The 16,860-nt window shown below is 36.5% G+C and overlaps 1 protein-coding gene across 2 annotated transcripts in view; it reads left to right on the top strand.

The window, feature by feature from the left end:
- The window catches only part of LOC145671280 (uncharacterized), a 48,335-nt gene that overhangs the window by 7,792 nt on the left and 23,683 nt on the right, over window positions 1-16,860 (top strand). For both annotated transcript variants that reach the window (XM_081740228.1, XM_081740227.1), the window contains exons 2-4: window positions 3,106-3,302; window positions 4,895-5,098; window positions 8,413-15,494. In XM_081740228.1, coding sequence (XP_081596354.1) covers window positions 3,106-3,302; window positions 4,895-5,098; window positions 8,413-15,494 — 7,483 coding nt within the window. The remainder of the gene's footprint in view (window positions 1-3,105; window positions 3,303-4,894; window positions 5,099-8,412; window positions 15,495-16,860) is intronic.

Genomic DNA, 16,860 nt, shown 5'->3' with positions numbered 1-16,860 from the left:
TTTTATAATGTATCTTCTCCATAAACAATACAACTGTCTTCATGGACTTGCACAGCATTTTCGCCTTTATCAAAATAAAATTATAAAATATAACGCGGTTCACTCATCTTCACAGCGGAATACTTTACGTCTGATTATAAGGGTTCCAACCAGGGTTGCCTGGTTTAAACCTCGATTTAAGCCAGCTGGTATAAAAAAAAAAAAAAAGGTTTAAACGAAAAATGTTCGTAAAAGTGTAAGTGTTTCTAAAATCTTGATGGACACACATTTGTCGGTTATCACGGATCACTCCCGTACAATATTCGTATTATATTCAGACCTAAATTCCCCATTAATTACTCAAAAAGATTATACTACAAAAGCAACTTTTGTTTTTTTATAAGTTTATGAATGTTTGTTTTGTGATTTTTTTTTATAGTTTGTTATTATTGTTATGTAATTGCAATCAAAGAAAAATTCTAAATATTGTTTCGTTATTTACTATTGATAAAACACATCGAAATGCCGTACCTTTTTTGTGTGTGGAAGGGAGGGGGATCATAAAACCCTACGAGAGACATTTAGTGAAATGAGCAGTATCTTTAGTATCTATTTATGTGTAAATGAGTTTGAGCCAAAGTGGACTCAAATAATTCGTATCTTTATTCACTTTTCTTACTGATATGCAAATTAAGTCGTTGTATTTCTTTAACTTGAACTAATAACAGTCGTTGTTAACTAACTTGGACTAAATTAGTTCTTCTGTACTCTGTAGTACTTTGAAATTGTCCATATGTAATTCTGTATAATAGTTTCACTTGTGCAACTGTTTATCTTTTTGTCCTTCTGAAATTACTATTGACAATTATATTAACAAGTATGTAAAGATCAGTACAACATATTTTTATCAGGAGTCCTTCGTGAGTGAGTCGGCGGACGTATCGCATTTGTAGCCAATTAGTCCTGGTTCCGAGTTCAAATAGAGGACAGTTTCTCTCGGATGTAAGTTGAGAAGCGGTTTGGATTCCGCTTTAAGCTTATGTGACCCTTCCAGCATAACTCGGTTGTTTCATAATAACACCAAGGCGAAACAAACTTATTTCTGACCATATATGATATGAATACACAGAGCAAATTATTTAAACCAAGAAAAAACTGGTTTAAACCCCAAAAAAAGTTTTTTTTTTTTTTTTCAATAAAATCCATGTTTTTTCCCAACCCTCGTTCCAACTAGGGTGGAAAAAAATCATAATTAAAAAAATCATTTTCGTTGATTATTTTTTATTTAAATCAAATCTTTCTCTTACAAGTCGTGAACTTTAGAAAAAACATTAGGGATTAGTATTAAGTGTTTATTACGCCATTTAAATGAAAGTATTGGGGTTGAATTATGAATTAATTCCCAATCAGTAACCTATTTCAATCCCAAACAATGTTTCTTAAGCATTAAGGAAAAAGTACTGCAACGTTTATCAACATGGTACTTTTTTTTTTAAACAAAAGTTACTGATATTTGGCACGGACGTATTTTTAAAAATCGGAACTAGTTTGCGGAACGAAATACATAAATTTCGTCTAAAGTTTAAAATTAAAAAAAAAAAAAAAAAAAAAAAAAAAAAGTTCGGAGAGGGAATCGGACTCCTTTAAATACGCTCCTATTATCTGGAAACAAACAAACAGATGCGTACACACAATAATTTTTGTCTTAAATATCTATGGTAATTTCCCCTTAGAATAGTTAAAAATCCTGTGTTACCAAGAGAAGAAAGCAGGATTCCTCAATTATGCGTTCAAAACGGAATTTTCCCTAATCATCCTCTGCATGACACTCGTTTTCATATTGTGCTATACATACATTTGGGTGTTATTGTATTGTGATTATTATCTTCCATAATCGAAATAACAGAACAGGATCGGGATTTAATTTAATTTCACTTTAAATTAATTTACTTTGGAATTTGATTTAAATCAATGATTTTTATTTAAAAAATCGAGTGATTTTAATCTTGATTCAAATCGTGATTTAAATCAATCCACCTTGATTCCAACACTTCTTGCACATCTACTAACACCCTGATTCCAACACTGCTTTAACTGTCAGTTGTTAAATGGCGTTAGGCCTGGACTACTGTGACTCGTGTACCTTGAGATTTGGGACACTTAACACTATGTCAGGCACAAAAGGTTCAGTAACTTTTAGAAATGACTTTTTGAAAATAAATTTTCGTAATAATAATAAAAACATTTGATTCCAAAATGTGTGGATACCTCTATGTACCTTGGGGTGAGAGAAAACATAGGATAAATCTTGTCGTTTTACAATTTGAAGCCCCGATGAATTTAGAGAAAATCTTTGTCAGTTGTAATAGTTGTTTCTCGTATTCGCGTTTGATGTATGCGTTGCTAGTATTTAAATAAATAAATAAATAAAAAAAAAAAAGGCTTTTACAATACTAATCATGCTCCTGGATTTTCTCGAGTTTTCCCATTTTCTCCCACATTTTCATCAATCATTCCATCAATTAATTTTATAATCATTCATTCTCATTAATCATTCGTCTCTTTTGGCCTACAAGACTTAGTCAGGGGGGGGGAGCACGGTGGCTCAGTGGTAGAGCGTTCACCTCTGGTATATGAGGTCCCTGGTTCGATCCCAGCTCGCACCAAGTGGGCTTCATGGTGGATAAACACTGTGTTTGTGGGTTTTCGCTTTTCCTCCCACTTTATTCATTCCATTCATTTCTAATCATCACCATCTCCTTTAGCCTAGTCGCCATAATCTGGGACGTAAAACTGAAATATTTCATTTCATTTTCACGTAGTCATGGGACGCAAAACTGAAAGATTTCATTTATTTCATTTTAAGCTCGATGTGTTGAATGACATCGTAGCATTGCAGTTCTTTGAACCCTTGATATTCTTTGATTTTAGTACCAATATTTCTCTTTATCATACTAATGTATGAATGTTTACTTGCTATACGCTACATAACGAATTGCCAGTAAAATAACTTTTGTATGAAGTGAAAAAATTTTTCGGTATTAATAGGAGATTTCTGTGTTGTTAACAGTAATGTTACTTTGTTTTATAAGTAAAATATAGCTAACAAATTTCATGTATTTTCAGCAAATGTAGAGAATGGGAAAAGGAAAGAAGGACAAGAATAAACAATTGTTTTAATCATTTAAATAGTTTACTTCCTGATTATGATGCCTCGGCGCCTGTCATCAAAATCGATATCCTTCAAAGGGCAGCAGAACACATACAAGAACTCCAGAAAGAAAACAAAGAGCTGCTCCTTGGAAAACTCAATAAAATATGCAGTAAGTTATTTCTGTGTCTTATTATGTGTTTTAATTACCGGTTGTTGTTTTTTTTTTTTTCTACTGTACTTAAGAGAAGTAATTATGGCGTAGATGCAAGGTATCAGTATATGACTTTTAAATCTTAGTAAAATATAGCATGTTTAAGTAATTATGCTACTTACAGGTAGCTGTAATTCCTGAAAGCTTCTTGCAATAGCGAGCTTTCGGCTCTTCTCTGGAGCCTTGATCACTCAGACAACGTAATGCAACCGTTAGCGATGTTCTGAGTATAAACACTGGATTTATCGAAGCACACCAGCTAGATTGTGGTACAAAGAGGGAGAGTATATGGCTGTTTTGGGAGCGGACTGAGTAATGTAGTGATTAACGCATCGGCACTGTACGTCGAAGGTCCCAGGTTCGAGTCCCGGCCCAGTCTTACACTTCTTCGCTCTGTGCCATACAGTCTTCCATGATTCGCTTGAAATACTATCAACGCAAATCATGTTCACACCAACATGTATTAGGTAAACGAAAGCAAAAAAAAAAAGTTAAATGGAACACAATCAGTGAAATGAAACATACTGTCCCAAGGTCTATTCGTAATAATACTGTGTTTCACTCTTCTCTGGAACCCTTGTATAGATGTACTGAGCAACGAAGTAAGGTAGAATGGTGAGAATAATTACTATGTTTCTAGGCAGGCCTGTAGCCAAAATATTAAGATAGAAGAAACTGAGAATTTTGTAAGGGTAACTTGAGTACCTTATATTCACAGTTTCTGAGTACTTAAATGCATTTTGAAATACAATTTCCTTTATGAGCTACGTAGAAACGAAAGCATTTGAAATGCAGTTAACAATTATCACAGGTTATTGTGATTTTAAGACCTGAAAATTGACAAAATTAATACATAGTTCTCTAAAGTGAATATATAATATACCGGCTAGCAGAAGACAAAACCATCTCGAACTTTACTAAAAAGAAAATAAAATACCGGAGCAGCCACGTTAGCACGATAAATGAATAGATATTTCTGACAAAACACTTAAATTTTTTAGTATAAGGAATGACTAAATCTGACCCTCCTTCTTCAAGTAGTAGTTATCAAGTCAATGAGATAATAGAGCGGTCAGATTAAAAGGAAAATGAATCTCTTGTTGCATTCTCTCGGATAAATGATGAGCTGGAAATATTAAAATTTTAAATAGGATTCTCTATTCTGCCCCAGAATCAAGTCGTAAATCTCTTTCCTTGCAACAAAATAAGCTTTAGGTGTTGGTCTGGTTCTAGGTGTACCTGAAAAAAAAAAAAAAAAAAATCGCCTATCTCGACCGCGCCTGTTGAATCTTTGGCCTAATCGCTGGCTGACATAATGTCTTAGATAAATAATAGATGATGTCATTATGTAGTGCTTTCCTGTGCAATATTATTTCTTTAACAATCTATTCTCCTCCCTCCCTTCTCCCCCTAATATTAGTGTTTAATATCCAATGTCATGAAATTTTACCAGCTATCGTGCACCAACTCTGATCGTGCGATTTTTTTACTAGATTCAGTATTTTATTTTGTTATGTGTTTAGGTGATTACTTGGAGATTTTTGTTTCAGAGAAACAACTTCGTCAAATGGAACGTCGCGTTGAGGAACTTCAAACTCGTATCCAGCAGTTGACGGAGCTGTTACTGAAGGCAGGGATCTCACTTCCACGTCCTCCGTATGTCATAGGAGTTCGCAAAAGACCTCTTCAAAGGAACAATAAATCAGTAGAAAATGCTGAGAACGCAGTTTCATTTGTAGAAGGAGCAAAGAAGAGTAAGTTGTATTATTTGAAACCTACTTTTTGTTCCTATAATATTAAAAAATTGTGTTTTTTTCTGCTATATTTCGAACTGATCTCGCACCTTAGGCCATCACTGTTGCGCTTGGGGTTAAAATCTACCAAGAATAAAAGGGTAAAGTCATTCCGTACCCCACCTCCACTCGCAATTTCAAAAATATGTTCCACAGTAATGTTCGGTAAAAACAAAAATGTTCGATTTTTGTGTTATATGTCGTACATTTTCTTTGAGTCTTCCTGATCATCCCCTCTACAGGAAGTCAAAATCAGTAAATAGTAAAGTAGAGGACACCGTAGTCTAGTGGTTACAGCGTTGGACTCACGTTCACGTGGTCCCGGGTTCAATTCCCGGCCAGGGCATCCCAATTTTCGGCGTCCACCCAGCGTCGTGAGAAACTTGGGGAGTCACGTGAATGAAAATCGTGACTAGGTCTAGAAAGCTCTCGATACGTCGGTTAGTGGCAGTGCGACGCAGCGCGCTCACCATGTGCTTGTCGTTAGGTTGGATGTAGTTCAGCCGGTCGCTGACAGATGGCGTTGGAGCACAATTGAGCTATTACGCCAAGTTTTTTTCTATATAATAAAGTAATATTCTCCTAGCACCCCCACATTTTTTTTTTTTTTTTTTTTTTTCTTGTAGAGTTCCGCGATAAATTTTCTAAAATTCAATCGGTTTTGATACAATATAATCTACATGTTTAAATTCTTTCCCGCTGTTCTCGGTGTTTGGGATGAAAAGCAGTCAGCAATAAACGGTAAAAGGAACTCCCTCATGTAGAATGTATTACTTTCCCATCACAAATAGTTCCACGATAATTTCCGTTAAAACTGTTCGAATTTGTTGTAATATTGTCGTACATTTCCTTTAAGGCTTCCCAATCATTCATTCTGTATAAAGCTGTTATCAGTAAAGATTAAAGTAGTCGTACAGCCCCTCTATTTTTTTTTTTTTTCTTTACACGATAACATATAAAACTCGTTCAGTTTTGATACAATATTATACATATATTCTTTGACTATTCCGTAATAGTCGTGCTTGGGATTAAAACCAGTTATGAATGAAGGGTAAGCTTATTCCCTTATTTGGTATAGATACTTCTCCCTCTGATTTGATATATATATATATATATATATAAAATATGATCCAATACATGTTTCGTTAAATATTAGATTTCAGTGATATGGAATATAATGTACACTGTTTGAAGCTTCGCAGTCATTCCCACTTCTTGGATTTAAAATCAATTAAAAACGAGTGAATCTCCCTCCTCTGTTCGCCCGTAGATTAAAAACATATATGTTTTATGACTTTCGTAAATATTTATAAATAAACTTTATATTATTTTACAAAATTTTATTTTTAAAAAGTCATTGTAAAATATAAAGTGTAAATATTTATAGTTAAGATATTCTAATGAATTTTCTGCTAAGCCCAAGTTATAAAAATGGCATCTGTAAACATTCTTGAACTGTTGCGACGCGCGACGTTTCTGCACTCAGGTAATGTTTCCTTCAAGAAGACCTTCCTCTTTCTCTCTGATATGCATCCCGGAGGTTACGCTCCTTTATTCATTTTCACCTTTGTTTACTCACTTATTTGATTAATTTTTCTTTTCTCTTTTTTAAATATTATTTCTGAATCTTTAACTTTTTTAATATTACTTTCTTTTTACTTCTTTTTCATGTAGTCTCATGTATCGTTTGCTGCTGATATTTTTATACCACATACTTATAATTCTCTCTCCCTCTCTCTCTCTCTTTCTCTCTCTCTCTCTATCTATCTATCTATTTGTGTAATTTCCTCAGGACTGAGGTCCGTTATGTGTTGCTGTATAAAACGTTAACTGTATTCTTTAAGTCCTATAAGTAGATTATTGTTTAGGTAATTTTTGGTCACCTGCAGCGTTTGTAAGTCTCATTTAATAAGGGAAGGATAGTTGAAGGTTCTTTGCAAGAAAAAGATAGTCTAAGGTAGAAGAGTCATTTTCCACATTGAATGAAATGTGCTGCTTCCCTGATGTTTCAAAGTCGCAGAGGTGATTGTAAATCAGTTCCAGAAGTAAAATACTTTGAAGAAACTTGAAAAAACTTAGTATTTTATTGAACATTAAATACATATAAGTTCGTCGGAACATAATACGGCAACTATGGATGCGTTAAAATATCAAATAATACTTGTGATAAAGTGGATACTTTCAAATGTCTAGGATCAATATTAACAGACGAAAACCATATTCACGAAGAAATTAAATGTCGACTAAAAGCAGGGAATTCTTGTTATTATTCAGTTCAAAATACCTTGTCGTCGCGAATTCTGTCGAGGAGTTTAAAGCTTGAAATATATAAAACGATAATCATGCCTGTTGTTCTGTGTGGTTGCGAGACATGGTCGCTTACTCTGAGGGAAGAACATAGACTGAAAGTATTTGAGAACAAGATCCTGAGATAAATATTCGGACCCAAGAAGAACAGGAATGGGAATGGCGGAAACTTCATAACCTCAGGAACTCCATAATTTATACCGTTCACCAAAGATTGTTACTGTAATTAAATTTAGAAGGCTCAGGTAGGCAGGTCATGTAGCCAGAATGGAAGAAAGTATGAACGCTTTCAAAATCTTAACTGGAAGTCCAATAGAAAAACGACCATTAGGAAGACGTAGGCGCAGATAGGAGGACAATATTAAGATGGCAGAAATAGGAATACAAAGTAGAAACTGGATCTAGCTAGCTAAGGATAGAAGTCAATGGAGAGCTTCTGTGAACGCGGCATTAAACCTCCGGGTTCTATAGACCATATGATTAGTTAGTTAGTTACATACAAAATGTCTGTTGCTTCTTGTGTTGTATTTTTCCTTGACTTTTTTCTTTTTGTTTTTCTTATGCGATATTAACTATCTGCATTTGATTTTATATATGGTTCCTATTTCTTTTTTTCTTTTTTAAGTTTCTCCTCGATATTCAATTGCATGTAAGTGACCATTTCTTAATATAACAATAAGTGAAAATTCTATGAGGAAGAAGTGGAAGACAGTGACAAGAGCGGAATAATACAGGATTAACTTGCATAACGCGGTTAATTGGTTCCAAGAATATGCGCGCCGTACAGGATTGGATTGTTCAAGGTCCATTTTACAATGAATATTTAGAATGTTTACCATTTGTCATAACTACAAGTGAGTTCAACTAAAGGCTTGGGTCAGCAGAAAATTCCACAAAAATAGAAACAAGATAGTGTGTGATATATATATAGCTTATTCATGGTTTATACCTTCCTATTTTTCTTTAAGGTCCATCCAAGAAATCGTCAGTGGAAAATGTAAAGCAGGTGCCCGAAATAAACGGCGTTATAACTACTACAACGGTCACATCAACGAGTGCTTCTGCAAATAATAACGTCAATACTATTCAAACACAAGTAACTTGTCCCAATGTTCTTACAAATGGTAGTGTCGCAGAAGGAGATGAACTATCCAAGAGCATAGTTGTTGAGAAGATTGTTGCAAAGCCTTTGCAGAAGCAGCCTACTGTAGCCCAGCTTTTGGGACTAAACAATAATGTGAATAGTGTAACCCCAGTGTTAGAAACTCCACCTTTGCCTGTTCCCGTTCTTGTTAATAGCAACATTGGTGCATCTGACGTGATTCAAACAGCCCCTCCTGCTGCTGAACTACCGCCGGGAATTATCGTCCTTCAATCATCCGTGCCTCGAAGTTTACCCAAACCAACAACGTGCCTCAATGCTTTACCTAATGGACCGTGTATTGTGTTGACAACAAGCGTACAGACTAGAAGCGTTCTTGTGACGTCATCGTCTCCAAGTTCCCTTGTGTTCTCTAGTGCTAACGGTTGTCAGGATACAGTGATTGTCACTAAATCCCTCCTTACAGCTCCCATAATGGCTACTGGATTACAGACCACAGTAGTTAATCCAAATGTGCCAATTCTTCAAACGGATGTTTCGTGTGGACCTAATCTTGGGTTGACATCGGCGATTGTCTTACCAAACGGGAATATCTTGCCAGTGTTAGCTCCACAGCCTGTGATAACCCCTAAATATATCACACCGCAATTCATAGTTAATCAGCAGCCAGTGATCATGACGCAAACAGTAAGAAGTTCCGCTCCGGTAATAAAGCCGCCAATAGCTCCAGCTCCTGCAAAATCTAAATCAAGTGATACGGTAACTACATTTGTGAATAAAGTTCCAATTCCGGCACTTCCAATTCGTCGACCACCAAAGCAAGGATCTGGTTCGAAAACTGTTTCCACGATAAAGGAAAGCTCTGTATCACCACAAGTGACAACGCAGGATAATTCAGGAGCTGTGGAAGTTAGTAAAATGCCGACAGCAACAACATCTTCAGAGCAGAGCAAAGAACAGAACCAGTTAAGTGAATCTTCAGAAGTAGTTGATAGTAATGCCATTACTACTAGTAGTGCTACTACTACTTCTGTTTCTGTTACTACTACTGCTATTAGTAGTAGTAGTAGTACGACAATTGTCACTCAGTCAAAGACATACTGTGATATTTTAGAGAGAGATAAATCTTCTGAACAGAATGCTAAAACAAAAGGAAAAGAAGTAGGAAACAGTGACTTCTTTGGAACAGAAACAAACACTGTTAAAGAGAGTAGCAGTTCGAATGGTCGTCATGATGATGATGTAGAGATGGTAGAGGACATGTGCGGAGATACCTCAAAATCGAACACCCCAGTAGAACAGAAAGAAGAGAATAAGAGAAAGCTTGAATCTACAGAAGAGCAAAGAAGTAAGAAATTTAAGCCAGATATTAGAAATTCAACAGCTGAATCCAGCCCCACAACTTGTGATGTGGCTAATATATCACTTGAGTCTACGGGTTCAGTTTCAGACACTATAAATGTTACAAGTTCTTCGGAAAGCTCCCAAGAAGTTGCAAGTAAGAATTCTGGAAATGAAAAACATGTGGTTTCTGAAAGCATTGAAAACAGAGAAACAATAGTATGCGAGTTAGAAGAAGAAGTCGAGCAAGCGACGAGTAATCAAACTGAAAAACACGCTGAAAGTGAAACTGTCGCTGAAGAAACACCAGTCCCTTCAGAAAAGATTTCTTTGTCGACAGGTATCCAACATGAAACTGAAAAGAGTACAGATAGCACATTGAACAAAGATACTGTAGAAATTTCCAGTGTAGCAAGTAAAAGTTCTGTGGACGTTAACAACCAAGATAATTCTGCTATTTCTGTTTCTTCGCTAGTGCAACCGGAAAACTCAGAGAAACAAAGTGAAAATGATAAAAATGCAGGCGAATCTACAACGGATAATATATCGTCAGCTACGAAAGCTGTAAATTCAGATGCCATACCCAGCTCCTCTTGTATTGAGGACACATATGAAGTTATAAGCCCAGAAAGTATGCATGTTGTGTTAGAAAATGATTACTCATTGGAGGTTGCAGAAAATATGGACACTGGCGAACTGCTTGGAGAAGTTAATCTCCAGACAACTTCTAAAGAGACGGAAGGTGCCTCAACGACAGAGAATGAGGGTGGGAACATGAAGAATTTGTCATTTGAAAGATGGCAATGTTCTACATCAACTACAGATATAGTTAATAGTTCGTCATTGGAAACAGTTGTTACTACCGCAGCTACTACGAATGTAAACAGTGTATCTTCAAAGAGCACTGCGGATGAACACATTGCTTCAAATAATAATAATAATAATAATAATAATAATAATAATAATGAGTCTTTGCATGTAGAACTCCAAGAGAATTCTCCAAATATAAATAATAGTATCACACAACTGTCGGTGAAAGAAGCCAACATGTGCACTGTGTTGAAAGAACAAGGAAAGTCTGATACAACGATGGCTGAGAATCACATTTCAGTGCAAAATAGTAATAATACAGTTACAACAACGAGTGATACAAATACAAATAATAATAATACTCTTTCGTCCGAACCTGAACGTAAAGTTTCACTCGAAACAAATGTAATACCTTCAGACAAATCTGATAGCTCATCGTCAAACCAAGATAAAGCACATATTTCTGTGGGGAAAACTATTACAGCTAGTAGTGACAGTACAACAGTTTTGTCCTTAAATACTAGTTACTCATCTGCACAAAATATAGAAAACTCAACATTGATTACAAGTAGTTCTTCAGACACGGTTCGTGCAAACGTTTCAATATTTGAAAGGGGAGGAAACGTTAGTGATCCTAACTTATTTCCCACATTTAACACTTCAGCAGAACTCACTCTCGGGTTGCCTCAGAGTGTTCATCCAATGGAATTTGATAAACATAATGATGTGAATGAATCTCAGGGAATAACTCTTTCTGTATCTTTGCCAAGTAGCTTTTCAAACGATTTATTTGCAAGTTTGCAAGTACCTACAGGCCAATCAGAGGCTATTTCTCCAACTGCTGCCTTTCTTTTGGCTTTCCCATTGGTTTCATCTACAGGAAAATCGGATCATACTATTGTGTCTCAGGAACAAAAAATCAGTGCTGACATAAGCACGCATCATGAGGCATCGCTGTTACAGCTCAGCACAGCAGATGTTCACAAAGATACATTTGTAAGCTGTCCTTCATTAACTTCGTTAGCCAATTCTAGTATAAATTCTCAGTTTCTGTCTCATATATTGGACGTCCCCAGAAGTATTAGTGCACAAATAACTGACACTGTGTCTGATACAAATAAGGCTGAGAGTAATATATCTACGAATCATCAATCAGGTGATGCAACTTCAATTGTTACTAAGACTGATATTAAAAGTACATTGAAATCAGAATCCACAAATAAGCAAGCAGAGAATACTGTATCGTCCGTCGATTCTTCAAGCTCAAAAACTTCTATCATTAACACTCCATCAATGATGTCCGTTTCTGTACAAACTAATGATAAAATTCAGCTTACAGCAGGAATTGGTGTTCAGACTGTTTCAACGGAGTCTGATCATGGCGAGAAATTAGAACAAAATAGCAAGTCTACAAACAAAAGCCATGCAGCTTTTAAGATGAAGAGCTCATCTTCCGCACAGACTGATTTTAATGAACCGTGTAACGAGTCCTTTAATACTTTAGAAATGTATAGTGGTCGTACTAAAATGGCAAATAATCAAAGTTCAGAAGGTAATAAAAATTATCAATCTTCAAGAAATGATTCCAGTAATTTCATTGCACAGGATGTTTCTCCATCTAAATACTATCCTCTTAGTGATGCAGTTGCGAGACATGCAGACTCTGTGAAAACCACACAAGCAGAAACCTCCAAAGTCATAAATACGTCTATCAACTATCATTATAAAAATGGAAGATCGCATATTGATGGCCATTTCAACCCAGTTCAGGGACCATTGCTGACTTCAGAACATACTCAATCAGCATATGTGCCAAATATAAATGAACATGTGATCGCACCAACACAGAACAATGGAACTAAGGATCATTGTTTATCTCAATCAAAAGAACAAGCTACGAGTATAACACATGAATCATCGAAAAATATTTACTCACAGGATTCATCAGCAAAAGCCAACTCGTTTGAATCAACCACGTCAATGCCGATGAAGACATATCCATCATTTTCGCACGTAACAAACTCAACATTTTCGTACAATTTGTTCAGTGACTTCCAAAGCAAAAGTTTCTCGGTAACACCCACTTATTATCAAATGTTGGGAACAGCTAGTGAACAGAGTAAGCTTTCGAGTTCATTTTCAGTGGCTCAAAGTGCTTCAAACACAGGAATAATGTCATGGTCAACCTTATCGCCAGTGACCGCGGTGACAAGTCACTTCACACCTACAGCAGCACAAATTTCTGCTCCCTTTCCACAGTCAGTGCAAAGTAACAGCTCAACGTCTCACAAAAAGTACATGCCTACGACCAATGTTAATGGATCTTCGCAAGAGCCAATTACAAATTCTCAAGTGAAAAATAACAGCTTGCAAACACACATTTCTAGTAAAGAACAGAAGAGCTCCACGGCATACCATGATATATTTTCAACGGGACAGAACAGTGTTAATAATTCCGCAGTACAAAATAGAGTTACCTCTGGTTCGGAGTGTAACCCTAGTTTCAGTACAGTAAACTCATGTTCCAGTGACAAACACTCCAGAGAACAAAGTTCCAAACGGCATTCTATGGTAAATTGGATGACAGCCTCGGGAGTTCCTCAGGATTCATCATCCATGTTCGTTACTAGTTCCTCGTCGTTTGTACCAAGCGTCAATACTGCTCCTCACATGCAAAATCAACTAGGGAAGAATTATGGTTCTGATGCTTTTACTTCAAATCTTCCGAATTTGGGAACCACTAATTCTCTTTATAATCAACTGCCTTTTGCGAATGACAATCAAGTGCATAGCCATGGGTTCTCAAATTCTGATCATCACAACAGGACAGGAAATGTTATACCTCATAATTCTCAGCCGCATACTAACATTACACCACAACAAAGCATTTATCACAATTCATCGTACCCGTGGCATATTTCGCAGCCAACGGAAGGCAAAATTTTGCCTCATGGTAGTTTAATGCAAACTATAAACCCCGATCAACACATAACACCTTCAACACTCCCAACGTTAGTTGGAGATTTAGCGTTAGGAACAAGTTCGTCACCATTAGGCAGAAGTTTCAATATGCATGCAAGTAATCTAAATCTGTCACAGTACGAAAATCACATAAAAGCTCCTTGTTCAAGCGAATCCGTGAGAATAGAGCATAATGAAAACGTAGGAAAAACTAGAAATAATACAGAGAAAGTAGTTGGGACAACAAATCGTGATAGAAACAGATCGCAAGAGTATGATACACAGCAAACGAGTGGAAATTTCTTGTCTGTTAGTCAGTTGGTTGATCAAGCAAAGGAATCTTCACAGAGTTCTCGGAATTCAAGTGTGCGTAGAGCACAAAGACAATCGAGCTCTAAACCCTCGTCTGGTAGCCAACAACGCCAAAGTACCAATTCAGGATCCAGCAGCCATAAGAGAAGTCCTAATGCTAGTAGCAGTAGCAGTAATAATAGTAGTAATACTAACAATGACCGAGAAAGAAAAGGACAGTTATCGCAAAATAACAACAAAACTGCACAATATTCATCATCAGAAGTCGTTAATAATTCTCATAATACTACTACATTCTCTACAACTAATAGTCATCAATGGTCTAATAATTCAAAGCATATTCCGAGAATGCCATATAAAGCCCCAAGTAATTATTCGGCTGAAGCTCTAATTGGCTTAAATAATCAGAATGTTCCTGAAGCAACTAACGTTCATCAACCGAGTAAAATGCCTTCAGTGTCAGTTTCTTCACATCGTTTCAGTCAAAAATATCCTTCAGTAACGCGTCCTCTTCTTGGACAAACTGATAATATGGGATCGAATTATACAAGTAGTCACACTTCTCAAGATCCAAGCATTCATCCTGCTGGTGGTATATGTAATCACAACTTCCAACACCACTCTCATCATCCTTATAGTAACACATTTAACTATTCGACTAGCCTTGGAAGTGCAACACAGACAACAAATTATTCTTCAACCACATTCATGCCAAATGTTGCAGCATCAAATATACATAATCCAGCAACAGTATTTACTCCTCCAGATTTCAGTACTAATTTTATGGCGGACGTTTCGAGTAATTTTGTCTTTCCTTCATCAACTGCTGGCAGTAGTGGTGTACATGGAGTTAATAATCAAAGTACAGTCTACTCTCAACCGAATTCCTCTGTTCATAATTCTATATCGAGTAATGAGAGAACGAATCAAGCTAGAAATAGCGGAAATAATTCGATGCAGCACCGTAATACGTGTGTTACTAGTGCATCATCGCAGACAGAAACCTCCAGTACAAATTATACTATGACCAAATCTAGTCACAAAAACACTAGGAAGAAGGCACAGGAGCCTATACCTAATACACTTGTTTCGGATGTTGGCCTTAATAATTATCTTACAGTACCAGGAATAGGCTCGCCTTTGGAGGACACTTCTGCTGGTTCGTATTTGAGTCACCACCATCATACTTTTCTAACACCACCGTCACAGCCAAGCTTATATCCGCATGGAAACATTCATCGACAACAGAGTAACCCGTCACAAACAGGTCATTCTTCTCGCAACCCGTTCCCAGTTACTTGTGCATCCGTATTACCTCAGACTAACTTAATTGCTACACGACCTGAAGCTACCTTGTTGTCCCCTCTACAGTGTTCACAAAATCCGCTTTTGTCAACACCTCCTCGACTACCAATGGATACAGTGACTTCTTCACCAGGTACTGGCAATAGTGCGGCAGTAAATTCAAGTGGAACCTTGACAAATTTCAACCTCAGCACTATTTTCCCAGAGATAAACGACAAGGTAAGTATAAGTTAGAATAGACACTAGTAACTAAGTTACATGATATGCTAGAGTTGTATGATATGCTAGGACATACAAAAATAAAAGTAAGAAACGAATTATGCAAACCCATATAGCGGTTATAAACTCAGACTTTTTTTAGTTTAACGTCCCACGATTGTGCATCGAGGCTACGGGAGAGGTGATGGATGAGATGGATAATTATAGTAGTAGAATGAATGAAACGGAAAACCCCCGGGAAAAGCCACGAACAGAGTGTTTGTCCACTACAAAATTCACTTGGTGAGAGCTGAGATCGAACCAGAAACCTCGTGCACCAGAAGTGAACGCTCTACCATTGAGTCGCTACAGCTCCAAACACTAGGATGGTAAAGCTAAGCAGCTATTGAGTAACATGCATCTTAATATGTTTCCTTAAGTTTCTGAGTTTTAATGGTTTATAAGTATAAAGTTATATTCAGTTGGCAATGTATTGTCAATTCTATCAATGTAGAGCTGCAATTGTAGTAAACCATATGAATATAATACATGGTGCGGCATAAGTAACACCTTTTTTAATTGCTCTAATTTATTATATTAATTAAATGTATAAAATAAAGTACAGTAGTTTCTTTGAGAAATTGAGTATTGCTTCATGAAAACAATAAAATAACGCCACTCATTGAGATTAATTAAAATTTTCAAAATGCCACCTTTTTGTTCAATACAATGTCGAACCCTACTAACAACACTCCTACAAACCTTTTGACACACTTCTACGTTAATTTTAGAAAATTTGCCGGAAATTGCTTCTCTTAACTCAGGAATTGATTTTGGTTTCAGACTGTAAACAAAATCTTCCAATACACCTTACAAGAAAAAGTCAGGTAATTTTAGGTCTGGTAACCTTGATGGCCCCCATGCTCCACGTCGTCCTATCCACATGCCCTCAAAATCAACATTTAACAATTCCCAAACATTTAACGCATAGTAGGGTGACGCACTATCCTGTTGAAAGTAAATATTCTGATTTTGAACTCGGGGCCAGAATTCAGTTTGTAGCATATGAAAGCTAAAAAGGGCCTATATTGGGTTAGTGCGATGGAAATATCTGACTGACGCAGGGTTTGAAAAAACCCGGGTTTTTTTGAAAAAGCCCAACCCACCTGGGTCCATGTGGGTTTTTTCGGGTATTTTCGGGTTTAATCGGGTTTTTTCGGGTTTAATTGGGTTTTTTCGAAATATTTCAACGTCTTTGGGGTAAAAGTGTTAAATTGTGATTTATATTTCAAGATTATCATTGTCACAACTTGCAACAACTTTCTATTCACTGCAGTTTCGAAAAACGGCCGCCATTTTGAAATTTTACGCTGGATCGCTGCCAAAG

The sequence above is a fragment of the Thermobia domestica genome, chromosome 15 (assembly GCF_964235325.1).
Source record: "Thermobia domestica chromosome 15, izTheDome1.hap1.1, whole genome shotgun sequence".
Classification (NCBI taxonomy): domain Eukaryota; kingdom Metazoa; phylum Arthropoda; class Insecta; order Zygentoma; family Lepismatidae; genus Thermobia; species Thermobia domestica.
Note: the sequence above shows the minus strand (reverse complement) of the source record. Positions and strands in the feature narration are given on the sequence as shown.